We start from the raw sequence: 22,738 nt of genomic DNA on the forward strand, positions 1-22,738 counted from the left end.
TCATCCATCACCAACTCCTGTTGACCTCTTGCTTCCAAATATTTCTCCAAGTCCATCTAACTTTTCTCTATCCCCGTAGCTTTAAAAAAAAATTTTTTTTCACTCATTCCTGATTTTTTTTTTTTGGCTGCACCTACAGCGTGTAGAAGTTCCTAGGCCAGGGATTAAACCCACGTCCTCATGGATACTAGTCAGGTTCGCTACCACTGAGCCATGAAGGCAACGCCTCCCACCATAGCTTCTTACGCAGTGTTGGTCCACCATCCTCCTTCACCTGGATTCCTGCAGGGGTTCCTCTGCCTGTCTCCGCTCTGCAAGTCTTGCTCCTTCCTCCCTCCACCAGTTCATTCTTGGTGCCGCTGGAGCCCTCTGAACTACAGCTGTAAGCATTCGCTGTGCCTGCTTCAAACCAGCCTTTCAGCGGCTAGCCTGTTACTCTAAGGAGCAATGTTTAGAGGCTCTGCTTTGATGTTGTTCCTTCTTACTGTTCTCCAGTTTCACCTCTGGCTTTCCTTCGCCCAGATACCCCTCCCTCACATCGACTTCTGACCTTGGGGATAGTTTCACCTTCTTGCCTTCCAGCATGTTGTTGTTCATTCTACCCGAAATATTCCTCAGCCTCTGGCCTTGGTAACTAACTCTATTTCCTGTCTTATCCTGCACCACGTCTTTGGAGAAGGCCTCCCTGCTCTCCTGTGTCTGGATGATATGCTCTTTTAGAGTTTATTATACGATGCATCAGTGCCTGCTGTTCTGTCTGCTCCACCCCCTAGATAATACACTGTTGGGGCAGGTGCTGTCATGGTCTCGCTGTATGCCAGCACCTCGCAGGGAGCCGGGACCTTAGGAGACGTGCCTTCAAGTTTTGAACACTCCCTGCCAGGGATTAGAGACACAGACTCTGAACGCAAATGTGCCGAGATGTACATGCATCCTCTAGCTTTAAGTTTGACCCCAGCCTAAGAATGACCTGAGTTCCAGAGGGAAGCAGACCTCCTCAGCAAGAATGACTCACACTCATGTTATGAACGTTGATTTTATTAGCAGGTGAGGCTGCCTTTATAGTCGTAAAATAGGCTATAAAAATAAGTACCTCAAAATAAAAGGCCTCTCAGCATATTTCCACTCCCCTCTCCCTTCATATCTCTCAGTTTGGAAAGGACTGTTGACTGAAGTATCAAATTTCATATAGTCCATTGAAGAAAGCTTTGGGGTAGTTGCGTCTTCGAAACAACAAAACAACCCTGAAGCCAAGTGCCAGGGGTCCAGCTCTCTCTGGAGCTGTTCGCAGGTAACACAGGCTCAGGGAAGAAAGTAACTTTCCTTCAAGGTTATATTTTCATTTAACAAAGATTGATGGCATGCCCACTGGTGGCAGTTCTTACCAAACCTCCCCTCCGCATTATCCCTCGGGCTGTTGAAAATGTGGGGCTTGGACTCCCTAGGTGACTAGTTGGCCCCAGGTGGGAGCCCTCAGCGAATGGTCCTCGAAGAAAGAGGCTTCGGGGTCTGGTCTGGCTGTGGGTGCAGCCTGCGTATCGCCCGTGCAAGTTGAGCTCTCCTGCCTGCAGAACCTCACCTCTGTCTAATTTCAATGTCTGAAAGCTCAGAAAGTTCCTCCATCACCAGGAAAGTGCTTTCCCCACCCACCAGGGAGAGCCCTGCACCAGAGCAGGTCAGTCTGAGGCCAACTCGGGTTTCTTGGGCAAGGAGCCGCCTTGGTCCCCAGTTCCTGGTCTCTTCCTGGGTCTTTGGAGGGGCCCGGCCACGGCTGCGTGTTTTCAGCTCCCACAGATCAGCACCTTCATTTCTCTGCCGTGTCACCACACTGCAACAACGAGGCTTGCTTCGTGGCCACAATGCTGTAAGAAATGGCAACAGGGAGTTAGAAGAGAAGAGCTGGAATGGGGTGACCTTTTTGTCACTGGGAGGCGCTACCTGTTATGACAGCAGAAGGTTGTGGGCGTGGAGGAAGATGGCCCCAGGGAACTTCTCTCACTCCAGCCTCAGTCCTGTTCCCATAACAGCGAGAGCCCTTTGCCTCTGCATTTACCTTTTCTTGGGACTCTCTTCTTCTGCCTGATGATGAACACCCATGTCTGTCTCCAGACCAAGCTTTGCTCATCCCCAGCAGAACTAGCTGCCGCCTCTCCGTAGCCCTTTTCTCTCTTCCATGAATCTTTGCGTGGTTTGAGGATATTTGTAGGTAAATGGATGTGGAGGAAGGAGAACCTCTAGTTTTTCCTCAGCTGTTTGAGCTCTGGGCGCCTCAGCTTGGGAAGCATGTAATAGAGGATGTGATTTAGATTCAGAAGGGGCTTTTCTCCTGTCCTCTTTGAGAAAATGGTGTTCGTGTTAAGACCACAACTAGATGTGCAGATCAGGAAGGGGGAAGAGCATGAGGGGAGGTGTCTGGGGCTGAAGCATAGCATGAAGAGAGAGTGGTTAGTGGCAGAAATGGGAGGCTAAAGAAGTGGTTGAGGCGAGTGAGGCTGGTTTATGCAGGACCTGGGGTCCACAGTAAGACATTTAGATCGCAAGGCAATAGAAATAAAAGCAAAAATAAAGAGATCCTCATTGAACTTACAAGCTTTTGCACAGCAAAGGAAACCATAAGCAAAACGTAAAGACAGGCGTTCCTACAGTGGTGTAGCAGGTTGGGAATCTGACTCTAGTGGCTTGGATCACTGCAGGGGCAGGGGTTCAATCCCTGACCTGGCACAGTGGGTTAAAGAGTGTGGCGTTGTTGCAGCCTCGGCATGCGTCACGGGTGAAGCTCTGACTCACTCCCTGGCCCAGGAACTTCCATGTGCTGCGGGTGCAGCCATTTAAACAAAAGCGGGCGCAACCTACAGACTGGGAGAAATATTTGCAAATGATGCAACCGACGAGGACTTCATTTCCAAAATATACAAAGAGTTCTTCAGTAACAAAATACAACCCAGTTGAAAAATGGGCAGGAGACCTAGACATTTCTTCAAAGGTGACATACACATGGCCAATAGGCACATGACAAGATGCTCAACACTGCTAATTACTAAAGAAACACAAAACTATATAGTGAGTTACCACCTCACACTGGACATCATTAAAAAGCCTACAAATAAATGCTGGAGAGGGTGTGGAGAAAAGGGAACACCCCCCCCCCCCCGCCCCGCACTGTTGGTGGGAATGTAACTTGGTGCAGCCACTATGGAAAACAGTATGGAGATTCCTCAAAAAACTAAAAATAGAGTTTTCCTGTGATCCAGCAGACCCACTTCGGGACATACCCAGATAAAACTATAATTCAAAAAGATACATGCACCCCAATGTTCATAGCAACACTATGCGCAATAGCCAAGTCATGGAAACAAAGTCCAACAGATGAATGGATAAAGAATGTGTGTGTGTGTATATATATACATACATATTTATACACACATATTTATTCAGCCATCAGAGTGAAATTATGCCATTTGCAGCAACATGGATGGACCTAGAAATTATCATATTAAGTGAAGTCAGAGACAAATACCATAGATCACTTATAGGGCACCCAAAAGATGACACAAATCAACATATCTATGAAACAAAAACAGACGCACAGACACAACAGACTTGTGGCTGCCAAGGTGGGGAGGTAGTGGAGGTGGGAAGGATTGGGGAGTTTGGGATAAGAGGCAAACTGGTATCTAGAGAATGGATAAAGAAGGTCCTCATTATATGGCACAGGGAACTGTATTCAATATCCTGTGATAAACTATAATGAAAAGGAACATGAAAAGAGTGTGTCTGAGTCACTTTGCTGTACAACAGAAATTAACACAATATTGTAAAGCAGTGCTTCAATTTTTTTTTGTCTTTTTGCCATTTCTTGGGCCGCTCCCGCAGCATATGGAGGTTCCCAGGCTAGGGGTCTAATAGGAACTATAGCAACACGGGATCCAAGCTGCGTCTGCAACTTACACCACAGCTTACGGCAACACCGGGTCCTTAACCCACTGAGCAAGGCCAGGGATCAAACCCCGCAACCTCGTGGTTCCTAGTCGGATTCTTTAACCACTGAGCCACGACAGGAACTTCAGTACTTAAATAATTTTTTTTTTTGTCTTTTTGCCTTTTCTAGGGCCGCTCCCAAGGCATATGGAGGTTCCCATGCTAGGGGTTTAATCGGAGCCGTAGCCACCAGCCTACACCAGAGCCACAGCAACGCAGGATCTGAACCGTGTCTGCAACCTACACCACAGCTTCCAGCAACTCCAGATCCTGAACCCACTGAGCAAGGCCAGGGATTGAACCCACAACGTCATGGTTCCTAATTGGATTTGTTAACCACTGTGCCACGACGGGAACTCCAATAATTTTTTAACATGTTATGCCAACTGGGAAGGGGGGGGAGACATTTGGGTCTTATCCTAAGAGCAATGAAAGCCACGTGCAGAGCTTTGAGCAGGAGAGGGTGTGAACAGATGTACACTCTAAGGAAATTGTTCTGGCCACCTGGTGGAGAGGGTGTGAGGGGAACAAGTGTGCATGGGGAGAGAATGGCTCAAAAGCTAATTTGGTCCCTCAAGTGCTTTGGACTAGGGGTGGCAACAGTAGGGATACAAAGAAAAGGATGAATTTGAGGCCTAATGTATTGGAGGTAGAATCAGCAAGGCCTGCTAGGTTGGAGATTGGGGAAGACAAAGGAGAGGGAGGATATCTGTGACCCTCAGATTTCCACCTGCCTGAGTGTGCCTGCCATTGAATGAGATGGGAAAGACCGGAGGGGAGCAGGCTTTGGAGGCCTCATGAATCAATCTGGGGCACTGAACTGGTAATTTGAAGTGTTAAAGACTGAATAATTTTGCTGTACAGAAAATTTGACGAAATCACCGCTGTAGAGCAGAGATACACACAACATTGTAAATCAACTACACGTCAATGAAATAAATTTTAAAAATTAAAGTAGTGCCTGGCCCATAATAAGGTCTATTTAAGTGTTTGCTGTTATCCCCTTTGAGAGGCTGGGAGGAGGAGCACATGCTGGGTGCACATGCACCTAGGCTTGTACGTCTCCTTCAGAGAAGAGGAGCCCATTCACCCATGACGGCCTCTATTCTCTCTGTGAAGCCCAAGGCAGGCTGCAGCTGAGGGCATGGGTGTTGGGTGGCCAGAGGGTTGCAGGTGGGCACCACCAGATTCCCTCAGCATCTCCCTATCACAGGAAATACTAAGCTTCATCAGGTCAACTCACTTCAGTACTAGGAAGGGTTGGGCCCACAGCCCCTTCTTGCAAACAGGCTGTTGGCAGCTTGGCCCAGGAGCTTCTCCAAGCTTCCGCCCTCCAAGCCCTCCTCTGCTTCCTGCTGTGACATGTCTTCTTCTGCTTTTATGTCTTTGGAATGTAGCTTTTCTTTCTGCGGTTAGAGTTCTACTGGTCTTTCCTGTTGATTGCACTTAATGAATGATGGTACAGCCTTGGCCTCCGGAATTTTTTAGGCTCTCATTTAGTGACTTTGTGGAAGGGAAAGGTGATAGAAACACTCTCTTCATACCAGAGGTTCTGAACTCCGGTTGTACATCTGAATAAATTGGAGAGCTTTTAAAAATTCCTCTGCAGGCTGCATCCCAGATCCATTGCGTTGGAATCTCTGGGGGTGGGATCCAGATACCAGAAGTTTTAAAATCTCTCCAGGGTCCAATGTACAGCCAGCAAAGGAGGCTTTGTTCGCCGCATGGGTCCCTCTACCACTAAATGTCTACAACAGAGGGACACAATTAGCAACTGCTTCTCTGCCACGTAAGCCTTCAGTTACTTGATTGGCTCACGATTCTGTCCCTGCTTCTGTGATATAAGATCATAAACATGCATATTGTGATTAAAATTCCATGCACAGAAGGTAGGCCTGGGTCCAAGGGCATATTACCTGGTACACTGGGGTGAGACGTCAAGAGAAGCATGCCTGCTTCATGGACCCCAAAGTCTCAAAGAAGGCAAAGCCTCTTGGCACACCTATCAAGCAATGAAACCGTAGCAAGGACCCAATTATCGCGTATGCTCATTGCTTCCATTTGCCTGTTTATATCTCTACCTCTGAGCACATTAACTAGTCAGACTTGTTTTCTTTTGTTTGGGGGGTTTGTTTGTTTATGTAGGTGAAAGAGAGTCTTTCAGCCAACTGCCAAGCAAATAGGACTGGATAACTTCCGAGTGGCCTGGCCACGAATCCATTACTCACTTGGACAAAGAACTGGGACTTCTGAGGTGTCTGCATCGCCAGCCAGGTCTAGCTAAGCTCAACCCATTCGGCAAAGACTCTCGTGAAAACAGGGGCACATGAAAAGGCCTAAGGGTTGGGCAGGTTGAGGACAGGTCTGGCCCATTCCTAGCCCTTGGGAAGATGACAACTGGACAACTGGATACTAGAGGGGACTAGTATCAAATCTGCTGCTTCGCACTGGTTCTCTCAGCTGTTTGACCTTCATAGCTTGTTCTCAACTAAGAAATAAAGCAAAGGGCCTTCATGACTGATGACTCCTGCCTCAGGAGGCTTCCCTTTTTTGTCTTTTTGTTCTTTTTTTTCAGGGCTGCACCCTCAGCATAAGGAGGTTCCCAGTCTAGGGGTCCAATTGGAGCTGCAGCCCCCCAACTACGCCACAGCCACGTGGGATCTGAGCCGCGTCTGCAGCTTACACCACAGCTCACAGCAACTCTGGATCCTTAACCCACTGAGCAAGGCCAGGGATCAAACCCATATCCTCATGGATACTAGTTGGGTTCGTTAACTGCTGAGCCACAACTGGAACTCCAGGAGGCTTAACTTTCTATGCAGGCAGGGACCTATACAGTGTGATGTGAGAATTCAAAAAAGGCCCTTTCCACCATCCGCTTCCCACTTTCTCCAAACTGCCTTCAGTTCTGTCTACTCTGCTGCCTGTAACGTCCCCATGACTGATAGGCAGAGCTGTCATGTGCTACTAGGCAGGTCCCTTTTAAAAGGCAAATCTGTATCAAGTCCCTTGCATCTTACCCGGGATGTAATTTCTTTGACTCCTTTCTCCTCTGGTGGGATTGATACAAGCATGAGAGAACCTTATTTTAGGAATGGATAAAAGGGCCTAAACAGACCAACGCTGAGCTAATATGCAGCCACTACTTCCACTGGCTACTAAACACGTGAAATGTATTCAAATTGAGTCCAACTGTCAGTATAAAATACATACCGGCTTTCAAAGACTTTGTTTAAAAAAAAAATTGATTTTCTAAATTGATGGCAAATGATCTTTTAGATATGTTGAGCCAAGTCAAATATTAAAATTCTTTCACCTGTTCCTTTTACTCTTTAAACGTGGCTACTAGAACATTTAAAGTCACATATATGGCTTGCCCTTGTGGCTCGTGTGTGTTTCCCCAATCCCATTTTGGTGATGACCCAGGCTGGCCCTCTCAACCACAGCCTGGAGTGTCCCTCCTTTGCTCCTCCAGCCTGCCTCCTGCCTGTTAGCTCCCAGACTTTAGCACTCTCCTTTGACAAATGAGACAGTGCCCCAGAGAGGTCCAAGGAATTGCTCACATCCTACACAAAAGCTCCCACAGTCCAGAGGCCATGAGAATTCAAGGGCACCGAGCAGAGGCCACCAGCTGCTCAGCAAAGTACAGAAAGAAAGCACTTGGAAGTGAGGCCAGATGACTGTCACCTAAATGAGACGAGACAAACGAAGTCTGAATGGTTCAAGAAGGCTTTTCTTTCAACCCCAGCCTCTGTGATTACAGGGAAGTATATGAGGAGCCTATAAATAAATGGTGTTACAAAACTGCCAGGAAGTGAGCCAGCTTCTTGAGGTCCTCTGTTTATGACCTGTGTCTTGAGGGAATTCCTAAATTGCCAGATTATGAGTTTGGGGGAACAGGAGAACTTCTCCTTTGTGAGAGAGCCTGCTCAGAACCCATTGTGTAAATGCAGAAAATAAAGGCTTTCTGATCGTGGACTGGAAATGCTCCAGCCGCCCCTGACCTAAGCCCCAGGCCCAAACAACAGACACCACTCCCGTCTTACCCAATCGGGATGATGGCCAGGAAGGAGAGGAAGGAGGAGAGCGCAAAGCAGGTGCCCACGAATTTTTCCATGGTGAGCTGATAGATCTCATTGTACACCGTGGATGTCACCACCCCGGTCAGAGCCAGGGACAGCTGCAGGATGACAAACACCTTTCCTGCAAAGGTTACCAAGAAGATTACATGTTAGAGCTGAGTCTCCGGGGTGGGTGGCTGGGGGTGCTCTCAGGAGAACCCCTTACCCTTACCGGACTCCCTCCATCTGCATGGCTCATTTTACCAGGACTCCTGCTTCCATCCTGTGCGTGGCAGTGTCTCCCTTCGATTGTGGCTTTGCAGTGGCTCACTTTCTGGGTCTTCCACCCCCTCCCCTCTGGGTGGACACCAGTGTGTTCCAGGCTGCTTCTGGGGCTCTCCCCTTGTGCCTCCTGCCAGCCCAAACCCTGTGCCTCAAGCCGAGCGGCTCTGAAACCCTCGAGGCAGAGAGCTTCAGAGAGATTTCCTTTCACTCACCGTAAGAGGAGCCTTTGATGAGTTTGGACATTGCAGATCGGATGGTTGTGATGGGGATGAGAGCGAACAGCATGGCGGCCCGAGCTGGAAAGGAATCACACGAGAACACTCCTCCCTGTAGCCCAGGCTTGGCCAAAGAATACATTAGAGTAAAGCAAAAGTCTATCTTCAAACCCACTCTTCCACAATCCCTAGGTGGCTGGCCTGGGAAGAAGTGGTTTCTCTGGCAGACTAGTGCCCCCCCTCTGCCACCTCCCCCAGGGCGGGCTGGCTCCCCGAGCTTTCTGATGCAGACTCATCTGCAAGGTGGCAAGGCACGGTTGACACGGTGACAGAGGAAGGGTGTCCTTATTGGCAGAGTTGAGTGGTTTCTAGGGAAGTGGAGCAGATGTCACTCAAGGGACTCAAAATCCCTCTCCCTTGCCTCCTGGGAGAGGTGTCCGCCCTCCTTTTCATCAGCACTTCTGGAGATGGTCCCAGGAGCTTTGGCAAACTGCGTCCAGAAACCTGTGTCACCACTGCCACACACCCCTCCTTCCCTCAAGCCCTATTTGTCATCCCCGATGTGGTGTGCGTGTGTGTGTGAAAGAGAGACAGAGACAAAGAGACAGACTGGGGTGCATGGAAAGGGGTATTCTGGTTCTTGCACATGGCGTGTTTAACTGGGAGCTGGCTAAAGGTAATCTTGCTGTTTTGTGAGGTGTTTTTCTGAGGTGTGTGACCCCAGCCAAAGGACAGTCTCTGGTAACCATTTAGAGTTCTTTCTAACATGTTAGCCACTTGCCAGCCACATGCAACTAAATATGAAAACTTCTGTCCTTTAGTTACATAAGCCACCTTTCCAGGGCTCCAGAGCCACACATGGCCAGTGGCTACTGTACTGGACAGAACAGACACAGAGCATTTCTGTCATCACAGAAACTTCTATTGGGCCACCGTTCCGGACCTCTCTGCTTGCAGGTGCCTGGCCCATGTCCTCAGATAGAAGAAACTTCATTCTGCTTCCTTGAGGGAGGGTATTACATTGGCTGTGGAGGGCATTGCTGGAGGATTTTTGTCTGTTTTTAAAAAGCCTGTGCTTGACCTGAAATGATTTCAATTAAGGGGATTTTTCTGCTGCCTTAACTTTTTTTTTCCCTTTACAACTGGGGAGAGGAAACTCAACCCCATCGCCTTCACTCAGGGCCACCCCGAAGCCTCTCCTACTGACTCCAGGCACCACTGACTACCTCTCCCTTGATGTCCAAGAGTTATGGATGCCACTCTGGCGACATCACAGTGGGCAACAACACAATACAGATGACACCACACAATACAAGCAAACTCAAGTGCAAATCATCCTACCTCCCTTGTACCTCCAGGGACCAGCTATAATCCCTGGTGCTGGGCTCAGACCACTAGACCACTGCTTCCCTGCTGTCAGCCCCATGACTCGGGGTGGGGGGCCAGCAGTGCCCTCATCCTGCCTCCCCAGGAAGGCCAGACTCACCAATGTAGAACATGTACGTCTCTTTCACAAAAGCCAAGAGGAGGGCCCCGGACCCAAAGGAGACCATCCCAATCATGATCATTGTGGTGTCGCGGAAGCAGCGGGAGAAGACCAGGACGCCCAGGAAGCTGGTGATGAAGATGATGTACCCCGCAGCCATACCGTAGCCCACCTGCACCTGGTTCCAACTGAGAGGCTCCCTCAGCACAAAGAGGGGGATCACGTCCACCGTCCCCACCACCGCTAGGTCATATATGATGGCACCCACAAAGAGCAGAGCGATGATGGTTTTTTGGGGCCGTGCTTTTCCAGGAGCCAGAGGGTGCCCCACTACACTCTGGCTGGCTGGCTGATCAGGATCCAGGGTGCGATAAGTGCCGACTGTGCCCGACACTGTATCCGCAGTCTTGTTGGGCTTGGCCATGGATTCAGGGACTTTCAGCACCAAGAGGCTGTAGAAAAGGGCACAAGTGGCACAGCTCACGCTGCAGGCGGTCAGCACCAGGCCCTGCTTGGTGTGCCCAACCATTTGCTTGAAGAGATGCCCGGAGACCATGCTGCCACAGAAGCCCGCCAAGCCCAGGATCAGGTCAATCAGGATGAGGCGCAAGGAGCGGCGGCCCTCGGAGGAGCCGAGGGACCCCAGGGCCATGACCCCCGACCAGAACGCTGAGAAGCCACCGCACAGCCCGTTCAGCGCCGCGGCCCCGTAGAGCATCTCCACCGGCCAGTCCAGCAGCACTTTGAGCAGCAGCGCGAGGCGGGAGAGCAGGAAGCCCAGCAGCGGCACGCAGATGGCGATCTTGCGGTGGTAGCGGTCGCTGAGCCAGCCCAGCCAGTAGGCTGACAGCAAGGGCGTCAGGCCCATCACAAGGTTGTAGATGATATAGAAGTTGGAGAGGGCCCTCTGCTGTTGGTCCTCTAGTGCCCCCCTGGGTGACGGGCTGGCGCTGTGGTTGGAAAAGGCCCTGACTCCGAAGGATGCCTTCACCACGAGGAGCAGCCCCGCGTCGTAGAGGGAGGTGGCCACCTGGTTGGAGGCCACCACCGGCTCGATCCAGGTCCAGACCTGGAGGCGAGGCAGGGGGCCCCTCCACGGGCAGATGGCCCCGGGGCCCATGTGGTCGGATAGGGAGATAGGGGGGCGTGCACACTGGCAGCTGCTCCCGAGGACCGGGGCTCAGGCCGGGTGCACGCGGGAAAGAGGGGAGGCGCGCGGAGCCAAGACGCGGGGCACAAGTGACAGCCGCCAGGCGGCCCGAGTTCAGGCTGAGGGAACACGGGCCGCACAGCCACTCCTCCCCAGACCAAAAAAGGCCGCGCTCCGCCCCTACCGGCAGCGTGGGACTGGCAGCCGCCCAAGGAAGCCGGGCGCGGGGAGCGCACAGCGAGTCGTACCCCCATGCCCCCGGGTCACGCTGCTTCGGGGAGCGCGGCCGCCTGACCGGCTGATTTCCCCTCAGCCCGGCGTGCCTGGACCTCGCGCAGGTCGCTGGACTCATTCATCTAGGGCTTGTTCTGACCTGAGACCCCAGGCAAGGAGCATAATTCTCCGGCAAGACAGATTTGGGTCGGGGTGGGGAGTGGGGTGGGGTGAGGGGTGCCTAGGATGCTGCCTGGGATCAATGGGCTCGGGGAGAGGAGGGTTATATTGGGGGTTTAAAAGCAGCGGGGACCCACGTGCTGTAGGGAGCAGGGCAGCAGACTTTGAGAAAAGTAAAAAACTCAGAAGTACTAATAAATCTCTTTGGGATCCTGATTTCAGTTCTTTTGGATTAATACCCAGCAGTGAGAGTAACACTCTGGGATCATAGAGCATTTCTGCCTTTTTTGTGGGGAAGTCTTCTAATTGTTTTCCTTCGAAGCTACAGCATTTTGCTTCAAGGGTTCCCGTTTCTCATAGCCTCATCAACACCTATTCTGATAAATAGCCATCCTGACAGGTGTGAGGTGATACCTCATTGTGGTTTTGATTTGCATTTCCCTGAGATTTAGTGAGGTTGAGTATTTTTGCATTTGCTTGATGGTCATTGCTATACCTTCTTTGGAGAAATGTCTATGCAAGTCCTTCGCCTGTTTTTGTTTTACATTCAAGGAGTTCTTATATATTTTGGAGATGAACCCCCTTTCAGGTATATGATATGCAGTATTTTCTCCCCCCCCCCTCCGTTTTTTCAGAGGCATCTACGGCATGCAGAAATTCCTGGGCCAGGGATCAAACCTGTGCCACAGCAGTGATAACGCTGAGTCTTTAACCTGCTAGGCCACCAGGGAACTCTTTCTCCCATTTCATAAGTTGCCCTTTCTCTGATTTTTCTTTTACTGTGCAGAAGGGTTTTTTTTTTTTTTTGTCTTTTTGCCATTTCTTGGGCCGCTCCCGCGGCATATGGAGGTTCCCAGGCCAGGGGTCGAATCGGAGCTGTACCCCGCCAGCCTACGCCAGAGCCACAGCAACGCAATCCGAGCTGCATCTGCAACCTACACCACAGCTCACGTCAATGCCAGATCCTTAACCCACTGAGAAAGGCCAGGGATTGAACCCGCAACCTCATAGTTCCTAGTCTGATTCGTTAACCACTGCGCCACAACGGGAACTCCTGTGCAGAAGTTTTTAATGAGATAGAGTCCCACTTGATTTTTAGGATCTTAGAGAGAGATTAACACTCCTATGTTCATCGCCACCATTCACAATAGCCAAGATGTGGAAGCCCCGAAATGTCCATTGACAGGAAAAAAAACATGAGGTATATACATACAAACACCTGAATGCTAGTCACCCTTTAAAAAGGAGGAAATCCTGCAATTTGTGACAACATGGATCAACCTTGAGGACATCATGCTAAGTGAAATAAGCCAGGTGTAGGAAGACAACTACTACCTGATTTCCCATGAGGTCTAAAACGGTCAAATTCATAGAGTCAAAGAGTGGAAAGGCCATTGCCCAGGACTCGGGGCAGAGGGAAGGAGAAATGAGGAATTACTAATCAACAGGCATAAAGTTTCAGCTAAGCTACATGAATAAGCTCCAGAGAGCTGCTGTGAGTTGTATTTACAGGCAACAATAACATATTGCACACTTAACAGTTTGTGAAGAGGGTACCTCTCAGGTGACGTGTTCTTCCCACACAATTAGAAAACAAAATCCCCCCCCCCCCCCCAAACCCAAAAAAACCTCAGGAGCTGCCAGTCTCAGCCCTTTCTTTAAGCCAAAGGCCTTTCAGAGAAGAGGCCTCCTTTGAGCACCTGGATTCATGGGCCCAGAGCCAGCATTGGCCCCAGCCTAGAGGCTCTGGCCTCAATCCCAAGGCCCAAGGGAGAGGGGAGGAGGGCTTGCCAGGTGTCCCTAAAGATGCTGAAACTGGACTCTGGCGGGGGTGGGGGGGAGTAGATCCTACAAGGACAGAGTCACCAGGGTTATCTGCTCCTTAATAAAGTCCCAAGACCCTTTGTTTCTTTTCAGTGGCTCTTCCTCCGTTTCATGGGCTCGCTGCCTAGGACTGGGTGGAGACCTGCTTCCTCCTTTAGACACACACTTCTGCAAAAAGGACCAGGGTAAAGGGTGCAGGGGCCACGAGGCACCATGGAGGTAGACCTATCTTCTTCCAGGTCCCCCCCAGGGATGGAGAGTCAAAAAACACTCAACCGCTCTCCCTGTCTGCTTGACCCCAACGCAGCCATGGTAGCCCATGCGAACCAGAACCGGAAGTCACGCAAGGGGGACGACTCCAGCATTCCCAAATGGATAATGCCCTTGTGGGAAGAGGGGCTAAACTCTCAATGATCTTGTGTAGACAGGTGCCCTTTAGGTAGTTTTCAGATGAGCTGGAATCTTCTCTACTCCTCCCTGTCACTGCTCAGCCTGGTGTATCCAGGCCTGGTCAGCTGCGCCTTCTGCTGAGAGAAGCCCTCACCTAGTCTCCCCTTTAAGAGGTGCCCTGTAGAGCTGGCCTGGCAGCCCCTCAAAGCTTCCTCACCTACAAGCACCTTGGGAGGTACTGGTTTCACCCAGCCCAGGCCGGGCTCTCCCACTCCATTCTGAACCCTGTTCTTCCAGAGGTCACAGCAAAGCAGTCCAGCCAGCCTGCTCCTTTGAGGGGCAGGGGCTCCAGTGGGTGGGTATGTTATGGGGGAAGATGGTATTCAGCAGGCAGATATGGCCCTGAGAACAGCACTGAACCAGATGGACCACTATGGTCATTTAATCGAAGGGTCTCTCTAGTCTTGGGATTGCTGATAAAGGACAGCCTTTATCCCCTCTGGGGTGAGGGGTGGCATCCACGGTGTTTTACTTCTCCCCATCCTTTGTGAAACCAGGGAAATGTGAGGGGCCTCAGAGATTCATACCTCATCTTAGGACCTAAAGGGAGCTGGGTCCTCATGATGCTGGCAGGCCCGGGACCCTCCATGTTGGGACCCAAAGCCTCTGGTCCAGAAATGAACTAGATTTGGGATCTCTCCTAGTTTAGGCCACTCAGGTTTCGATTATATTTTCATCACGCCCGAAGCTCCCTTCCATCTTTGAAGGCAGGCTCCCAGCAGAGTTAGCACCTGGCCATCCCCCACAGCTGAGGCTACCAGCAGAGCTAGCCCTTGGGCCAAGGTGCTCCCTGACTCTGCCACTTTAGTCTCTAGCTCAAGCATGGCTTCATTAAACTGCACAGGTGAGGAGTTCCCGTCATGGCTCAGTGGAAAAGAATCTGACTAGTATCCATGAGGACACAGGTTTGCTCTCTGGCCTCGCTCAGTGGGTTAAGGATCCAGCGTTGCTGTGAGCTGTGGTGTAGTTCCCAGATGCGGCTTGGATCCCATGTTGCTGTGGCTGTGGTGTAGGTTGGCAGCTACAGATCTGATTTGACCCCTAGATTGGAAATCTCCGTATGCTGCTAGTGTGGCCCTAAGAAGAGAAAAAAAGACAAAAAACCAAAAATGACAACAACAAAAACCAACCAAATACAAAAGACAAACAATAAACCCCACGGGTTAAATTCTCTCTCTCTCTTTTTTTTTTACACTGATCAAGTCACACTATTTGAGGAGAAAGGGACATTTAAAAAAAAAAAAGGAGCAGCAACATTTACTGAGCCTTTGCTATCCACTGAGCACTTTATAGGAATGAATTTAATCCTCCTGAGAAGTCGTCACACTAGTCTATCACCTCCTTTTATGGGTGGAGAAACAGGCCAGAGAGGCTGAGTGATTTGCACAAGAGCACACAGCTAGTAAGTTGGGGAGCCAGCTTGTAGCACTGCTCTATGGAGAAAATACAGGTAAATACAGGAATTATATTTGCCGGTGTCTTCTCAGCTGACATAGGAATGTGGCGAGGAGCAAAAGCACATTCATCATGATGAAATTACTGTTGATCAACAGGCGTTACATAAGGGGAGAGGAGTAAGAGCAGATGGAAGTTGACTTATTGAATATACGTCCCAGACCCTTCACTTAGTTCCCTTCAAAGAGGAAATACTTCTATTTTCTTAACAGATGGTCCCCAAATTCATTTTAGAAAGGAATAGTCTTTGTCTGGGAGTTCCCGTCGTGGCACAACAGAAATGAATCCTACTAGGAACCACGAGGTTGTGGGTTTGATCCCTGGCCTTGCTCAGTGGGTTAAGGATCTAGCGTTGCTGTGAGCTGTGGTGTAGGTTACAGATGCGGCTCGGATCCCGTGTTGCTGTGGTTCTGGCGTAGGCTGGTGGCTACAGCTCCGATGGGACCCCTAGCCTGAGAACCTCCATATGCTGCAGGTGTGGCCCTAAAAAGTACAAAAGCCAAAAAAAAAAAAAAAAGGAATAGTCTTTGTCTGGAAAATGCCATGGCCAGTTTGAAGGTGACAGCCCCGAGCCTGGATTTCAGCTGTGGAGTTGGCACCAGAGAGGGGGGTGGAAGCCCTGTGCCTGAGGTCAAGAGAGGAACTTGCCTGGTGCCCAGAAGTGGGGGGGGAGGGAGCTCAGAGGAGGGGGAGGAGGAAGACAAGAGGTGGGGGAAGTGAGACTCAGGGCTCTTGATGAGAATGGGAACCCCCATGTCCGGGTGCTCGGAGGAACTTAATAGCAAGGTCCTATAGGGCTTTCAACTGCTTGCTGTCTCCTGTGGGTATAGGAAGCTTTCCTGCTGCCTTGGTTCTTTGGAAGAGTCTCTGCATGAATGTTTTGTGTGAGTGGGATTTTTTGGTTTTCCTGTTGGTGGAGGCTGGGGAGGCAGCTGTGATTCATGTCTGGATTGACATAGTGCTGGGCAGAGATCGTGAGGAAACAGGAGGAGAGGGGACCACAGGAACGCCAGTGTCTCCCAAGGACTTGCTGAACTCTAAGACGGACTCGGGTCTGTCACAGGCTGTGGACTCGGGGAGTTAAGCCATTTGACCCAGATCTCGAGGGCCAGGGAGACCCTCACAGCTGACAGAGGCTGCACGGATGGGAAAGGCGTGCTTCTCTGTCGTTGATATTTTAGGGGCTAGAGCCTTTTCCCAAGACACAGCCAGGGAGGAAAGGCTATCCTCCAAGATGTCAGTACGTAATGGAACAAAGCAAAGATGTACAAACTCATCCTAGGAGACCTTGTCTGTGACCGTCCAAGAATGTCCTAGAGTTTCCCCAATGGCTGGTCCATCCCTATATGCTAGAGGCAGCCCAAGTCCCCTTGCCTGAGCACCAGCAATCCTCTAGTTATTATTTCCCTTGTATAGCTGCTTACAGGAAGACAATGTGCTAGTTATGTGACTATGCCAAATATTTTCTCATGGTAAGACAATATATTGACATTGATTTTTCTCTGCCTCTCTAATTTGGTTAATGTGGGCCTCTATCTGGAAAATGGCTTCCCTCTCCACATGCTGATGAAGTTTTTCATTCTGTTAAACAGAGAGCTAGGTCCCCATCTGTAATAAATGATCAAAATAATGAAAGCCACCCATGGATCCTCTTGGGAAATGGTTTAATTGGCCATTCCCCCTCAAGGTGCCACCCGAACATTGCCCAACTTTATAGATGAGGAAACTGAGACTTAAGTCATTTGCACAAGAATCCAGAGAGTGAGGAATTCAAATCTAGGTTTGTGTGACTTCAGAGCCTATGCTATTTTTCCATTTCTTTTTCTTTTTTAGAGCCACACCTGTGGCATATGGAGGTTGCCAGGCTAAGGGTCTAATCAGAGCTGTAGCCACCATCCTACGCCACAGCCATAACAGCGTGGGGATCTGAGCTGCATCTGCGACCTACACCTCAGCTCATGGCAACACTAGATCCTTAACCCTCTGAGCGAGGCCAGGAATAGAACCCATGCCCTTGTGGATATTAGTCAGGTTTGTTAACTGCTAAGCCACAACAGGAACTCCCACGATGCTCCACTTCTGATATAATTGTAAGAGATACTTTTTTTTTTTTTTTCATCTTTGGCTGCCTTATGCTGTATGGAATTCCCAGGCCAGGGATCAGATCCAAGCCACAGTCACAACCTAAGCTGCATCTGGGGCAACACTGACTGGGGATCTTTAACTCACTGTGCCCGGCCAGGGATTGAGCCTACGACCCAGCACTCCCAAGACACCACTGATCCCATTGAGCCATAGCAGGAACTCTGAAGAGAGATTTTAAAAGGCATTTGTTGAATATTTTCCATCAAATACCCCGAGCCTATTCCTATCTAAGATATTTTCAAACCCAGTTGTTTTATTTCTTTGCTCAATCATCCTTCCACCTTCCATCCAGACATCCATCATTTACAAGTTCTCTGAAGTGTCAGGCCCACTACTTGCTACCAGAGATGCAAAATCCTTTGCCCTCAAGGATCTTTCAGTCTGAAGGGCTAGCCAGAGGCACTCTACAAACACTTCAAATCCTGTTTCCCACATGAAGTCACTGATGCCAGGTCATGCCTCCTCTTTCAAAGATTCTGGCTTAACAGGATTCCTCGCCAGCCCAGACTCTGCCACCAACCTGAATGGCCTCACAAACAACCTGTTCAGCAAGGTAGAAGATGACACTGGGTCCCCATGCTGTACAGTGGGGGAAAAAGTGTTGGGGGAAATAGCAATAAAAAATAAATTAAAAAAAAAGACTACAGACATCTGTTTTTACTGGCCAGCCTGCATTGACTCTTCAGGTAACAACTGCCCATTTTTCCTCTGATGAACCGTCTTCCAAGTGGAGATGAGACTCAGGTCTGGCCTGTCACAATGATTGGTTCAAAGATGGAAATGTAAGCCAAATTTGGACTAATAAGAACGAGGTCCAGGACTCTGGCTTAAATGGTTAGGAAAGAGACACTTGTTCTTTTCTACTCATCTTAGACTGTGAGGATGAAAGCCTGGTGAGAGTGGCCGGCTGCCATTTTGCTCCCACCAGAGACGAGCTTGTCTGAGAATGGAGCCCGCATAGAGGGCAGCAGAGCTGAAAGATGGAGAGTCAGATCCTGATGAGGTCAGATCCTGATGAGGTCAGGAGAGCTATACCTGAAGCTAAAGGATACCTTCAGCCTTTAATAACAAAAGCTCTGCATTCCCTTTTCTCAATCCCAGTTTGATGTGGGTTTTCCATCTAGCACAAATGAAAGATTTGATGGAATCAAACCAAGGCCTCACTCTAGTGACCCCCCCACCCTTCTTCAGCCACAAATTCCCTTGGGTCCTGGGTCTGATCATCACTTGTAGCTGTGCCACCTCCATAGTCATTGAATCAAATACCTCACTCTGACTACAGCCTCCGCCCCTATGTTGCTTGTTCAACCACTTCCACATCAATGATTCTTTGATCTTATATCAGGACCCATGTACCCTATACGAATGTATGACTCTCCAAGCCAGTAGCTTTTTCCTTTCTTCTCTTACCTCTACCATCTAACTTAGAGTTCATGGCGTACATCATTTCAACAACTCCCTTTTCAATAGATCAAATTCTGGTTCATCGCTCTCTTTGATCCACGGATCCATGTCAACTTTGGATGAACCAGGTTATCTGCTGGCATTGAAGTAGCTTGGGATTGTTAGGGGAAGTTTCACAATGGGCCAAGTTTTAAATTTACCAACTACAATCTCAAATGAGCACTCAGACTACCCAGTGATCCTACGCTGTTTCTCTAGCCAGCTCTCAGTCTTTCATTCTCCAAAATTACAAGTTCAGAATTTCACCATTCCCTTCAAACGTTCAAACTCTTCTACTATTTTCTATTTTATGTCCAGCTCTGTTGTGTCACTAAAATGAATTTTCTGAGGTCAGCAATTCCATGCCGTTAAATCTAATGGATTTTTTTTTTTAATGGCTGTATCACAGCATATGGATGCTCTCAGGCTAGGAATTGACTCCAAGCCGCAGCTCAGCTGTGGCAACACCAGATCCTCAACCCACTAAACCGGGCTAGGTATTGAATTTGGGTCTCTGTGGTGACCCAAGCTGCTGCATTCAGGTTCTTAACCCACTGCACAACAGCGGGAACTCCTAATGGACATTTTTTGATTGTGATTCTAATTAACTCTGAGCAAATTTTGAAAATTTTGGACTCTTTTCTAAACTTTTGAGAGTTTATTCTCTTGCTTTGGTAACATCACACCTTTCTGGTTTATCTCATTTCTCTCTGACCATTTGGAGACTCAAACTCTAACCAGGAATTTAAAATTCAAATTCCTTATGGGCCAGTCATAGGCTTTCTTCTCAGTCCCTTCTCTAAACAGTGTCACCTACACATATAGCTTTAACTACCATTTAAATATAGATGACTCATTGTTATATCTCCAATTCAGACCCTTCTGAGCTCCAGACCCACACATCGACTACCTGCTGGATATCTTTCCAATGTGTATTAAGACCAAACTCATAGTCTCCTTTCCCCACCCCCATTACAGCCCCGACAACTCCCTGTCATTGTGAACAACATTATCATCCATCCATCCAGATGTATAAGCTAGGAAGTTATCCTTGATAACTTTTTCTCCTGCTTATTTATACAATTCTTTACCAAATTATCTTTAATCTCTTAAATATCTCCAGAATCTATCTCGTTCTTTCCATTTTCTTATCAGCACCATAGTTCAAAGTATCAGTATCTCTTTCTTGACTCACACTATAAGATACAAATTGGTTTATCTGTCTTCCTTCTTCTCCAAGAATTTCTCATTTCAAGATACACAAGAGAGTGTTCATTGCAGCACTATATACAACAGCCAGGCCATGGAAACAACCTAAATGCCCATTGACAGAGGAGTGGATCAAGAAGATGTGGTATATATACACAATGGAATACCACTAAGCCATTAAAAGGAAAGAAATAATGGCATTTGCAGCAACATGGATGGACTTAAAAATTATCATGCTAAGTGAAGTTAGCCAGATGGCGAGACACCAACATCATATGCTATCACTGACATGTGGAATCTAAAAAATGGACATGAACTTCTTTGCGGAACAGATACTGACTCACAGACTTTGAAAAACTTATGGTTTCCAAATGAGACAGGTTGAGAGGTGAGAGCATGTGCTGGGGGTTTGGGATGGACATGCTATAAAATTGTGTTGTGATGATCACTGTACAACTATAAACGTAATAAAATTCATTGAGTAATTTTTAAAAAAGATACACAAGAGAATCTTGAAGATTCTCTCTTCAAGGCTTTAGATACTCTTATTCTAAAGCCAAATCCTCTTACCATGGTCCACCAGCCTGACATGGTCTGGTCGTTACCTCTCTTCTACCTCCGTCTTGTACCGTGCTCCTTCTTGTTGTCTCTACTCCAAGTCATGTTGGCTTTCTGTTAAATTTTTTTTCGCACTTCTCTTTGCAGAGACCTTTTGGCACATGTGATTCCTTCTATCTGGAACCTGCTCAAGTCCTGTTTTTGCCTGGGTCGTAGCTCCTTATCCTTTGGGTCTCTGCTCAAGTGCCACTTCCTCAGGAAAGCATTCGCTGACTTTCTGGCTGTTATTCTACCCCATGCCCATTGTAGGGTCCCTCAGCACCATGCAACTCCTCTTCCTGTCACAGTTGCAATCTTCACATTTAGTTGGGTGATAAACATGATTCATGTCTTTTGGTATCAATGAGGGCTGGGACCGTATTTTCTCTGCCGAAGCCCCAGAGCCTAACACATTGTCTGGCATGTAGAAGGCATGCAATCGAAATTTTATTAAGTAAAGACTGCATTCCCATTGTAATGTACCATGGGTTTAGGCTTTTAGAGACAGAAACATTGAATATTAGTCATTAGTTAAACTAGCTTTATAAAGACCCTGAGGCCCCAAATCCACAGTCAGTCAGTAAGTACCAGTCTTCTAATTCTGTGACTCAAACCTTCCACTGCATCAGTCTCCCTCCCATTCAGCAGTGGTGCTGGGTTCCAGTAAGCCAAACCCTCTAACATCTTAGCACATATGTGTAGCAGAGTAGCCTGTGATTTTGGGGCTAGGTTTAACTTACTGGTACCTTTGGGGGGAGATGCTTAGCCTCATCAGCACTATACCTTGGACAGACAGTCACCACTAAATAAGATCTCCAAAGGGGAATTCGGAATCCTGCTATTCCTAGAAGCCCTGATTTACTAAAAGCTTTGTGGTCAGTGGTGCTGGATGTAGAGCCAAGAGCTACAGTGCATAGTCTCATCACCTTCTGGCAGCTCCTAATATACCAAGAAACCTTTTTGGCAAAGGATCCTTTGGGAATCACATTAATCTCAGCTCACCTGCCTTTGTTGGTTCTCCTTGGTCAGGATCTAGCAAGTACACACACACACACTGTCTCAGTCAAAAGCTAACACCACCATTCCTTCCCCCTCGGGTGTTTCACCATAGGGAATCTCTAGGGGGAAAGAGAGGAGCTGATGGAGACTTGAAGTTCCCTAATTGAGGGAGTGGGGTTCTAAGCCACACTGTTTACCCAACACATGCTAAGCCACCTCAAAATGGAAAAAAAAAAAAACAAAAAAACCCCTCCAGTATTACCAAAAAACAAATCAAAATAAAGTTTTGTATTCCCACGTACTTCAGGAAGCTTTATCTCAAAAACCACTCTGCAATTTAGGAAGAAGAGGAGGCAAGGAAGAAAAAAAGGCACCATTCCTATTTTAAAACTGATGTGTATATGAGTCACCCTGACTCACTATTTGTTTGTCTGCACCATCATTGTATCAGTCAGTTTTTTTCTTTGTGAATCAGAACAAGTAGGGCTTGGAGAGACATGGATGGCGTAGGCCTGGAAATACCTCTGTACTGAGTTAACTCAGGACAGGGTATTTTCTGATTTCAGAGAGTGAAAGTGTCAAAGAAACACAAATGCTGTCAAAGAAGCTAGTCCAGAGGAAGGAAAGAAACAGTGGAGGGCATTTCCCACATGTAGATATTGCCAAACTTGTAGAATCACAGTAGGGCCAAGGAGAAAATAAATATATCTGCTTCCCTGTCCAGAAAGCAAGTACATGTTTTGAAGACCTAGATTTAGTCATCATAGATCGGGATTAGAGTTTATTCCATATCACTTCCTTTTTTGGTATTTGCTCGACATTCACTTTTTACATTATGAGTTTTTCCATGTTCACTTTCATTCTCTTCTTTGTTCAATTAGATACTGAGTTGTAGCTCATTTCTGATCTGCTGTGCCATTCCGAATTCCCTCCTTTCTTTTCTCTCCCCCTTTCCCCCTCCCTCTTCCCTTCTTTCAGACTTTCAGATCTACTACCTATCTAACCTACTTGACTATTGACTAATCATCTGCCTACCAATCAAAAATCC

At 48.3% G+C, this 22,738-nt stretch overlaps 1 protein-coding gene across 1 annotated transcript; it reads right to left on the reverse strand.

Annotated features, from left to right (window-relative positions):
• Positions 1–1,020: 1,020 nt before the first annotated feature.
• SLC46A2 (solute carrier family 46 member 2) lies at positions 1,021–11,302 on the reverse strand. Its single transcript, XM_047768176.1, has 4 exons — positions 10,026–11,302; positions 8,537–8,620; positions 8,025–8,181; positions 1,021–1,862 (listed from the first exon to the last, which is right to left on the reverse strand). The coding sequence occupies exons 1-4, from the start codon at positions 11,143–11,145 to the stop codon at positions 1,805–1,807; spliced, it is 1,419 nt and encodes a 472-aa protein (XP_047624132.1). The 5' UTR covers positions 11,146–11,302; the 3' UTR covers positions 1,021–1,804.
• Positions 11,303–22,738: the final 11,436 nt, after the last annotated feature.

The sequence above is a fragment of the Phacochoerus africanus genome, chromosome 2 (genome assembly GCF_016906955.1).
Source record: "Phacochoerus africanus isolate WHEZ1 chromosome 2, ROS_Pafr_v1, whole genome shotgun sequence".
Classification (NCBI taxonomy): Eukaryota; Metazoa; Chordata; class Mammalia; order Artiodactyla; family Suidae; genus Phacochoerus; species Phacochoerus africanus.

Bases quoted from the DNA above. Each gene is read 5' to 3' on its own strand.
- SLC46A2 (XM_047768176.1), bottom strand. From the start codon at position 11,145: ATGGGCCCCGGGGCCATCTGCCCGTGGAGGGGCCCCCTGCCTCGCCTC. The intron at 8,621-10,025 runs GTGAGTCTGGCC...ATTCCTTTCCAG, and splicing joins GACGTACATGTTCTACATTG to CTCGGGCCGCCATGCTGTTC. The intron at 1,863-8,024 runs GTAAGACGGGAG...CATTTCTTACAG, and splicing joins CTGGCCATCATCCCGATTGG to CATTGTGGCCACGAAGCAAG.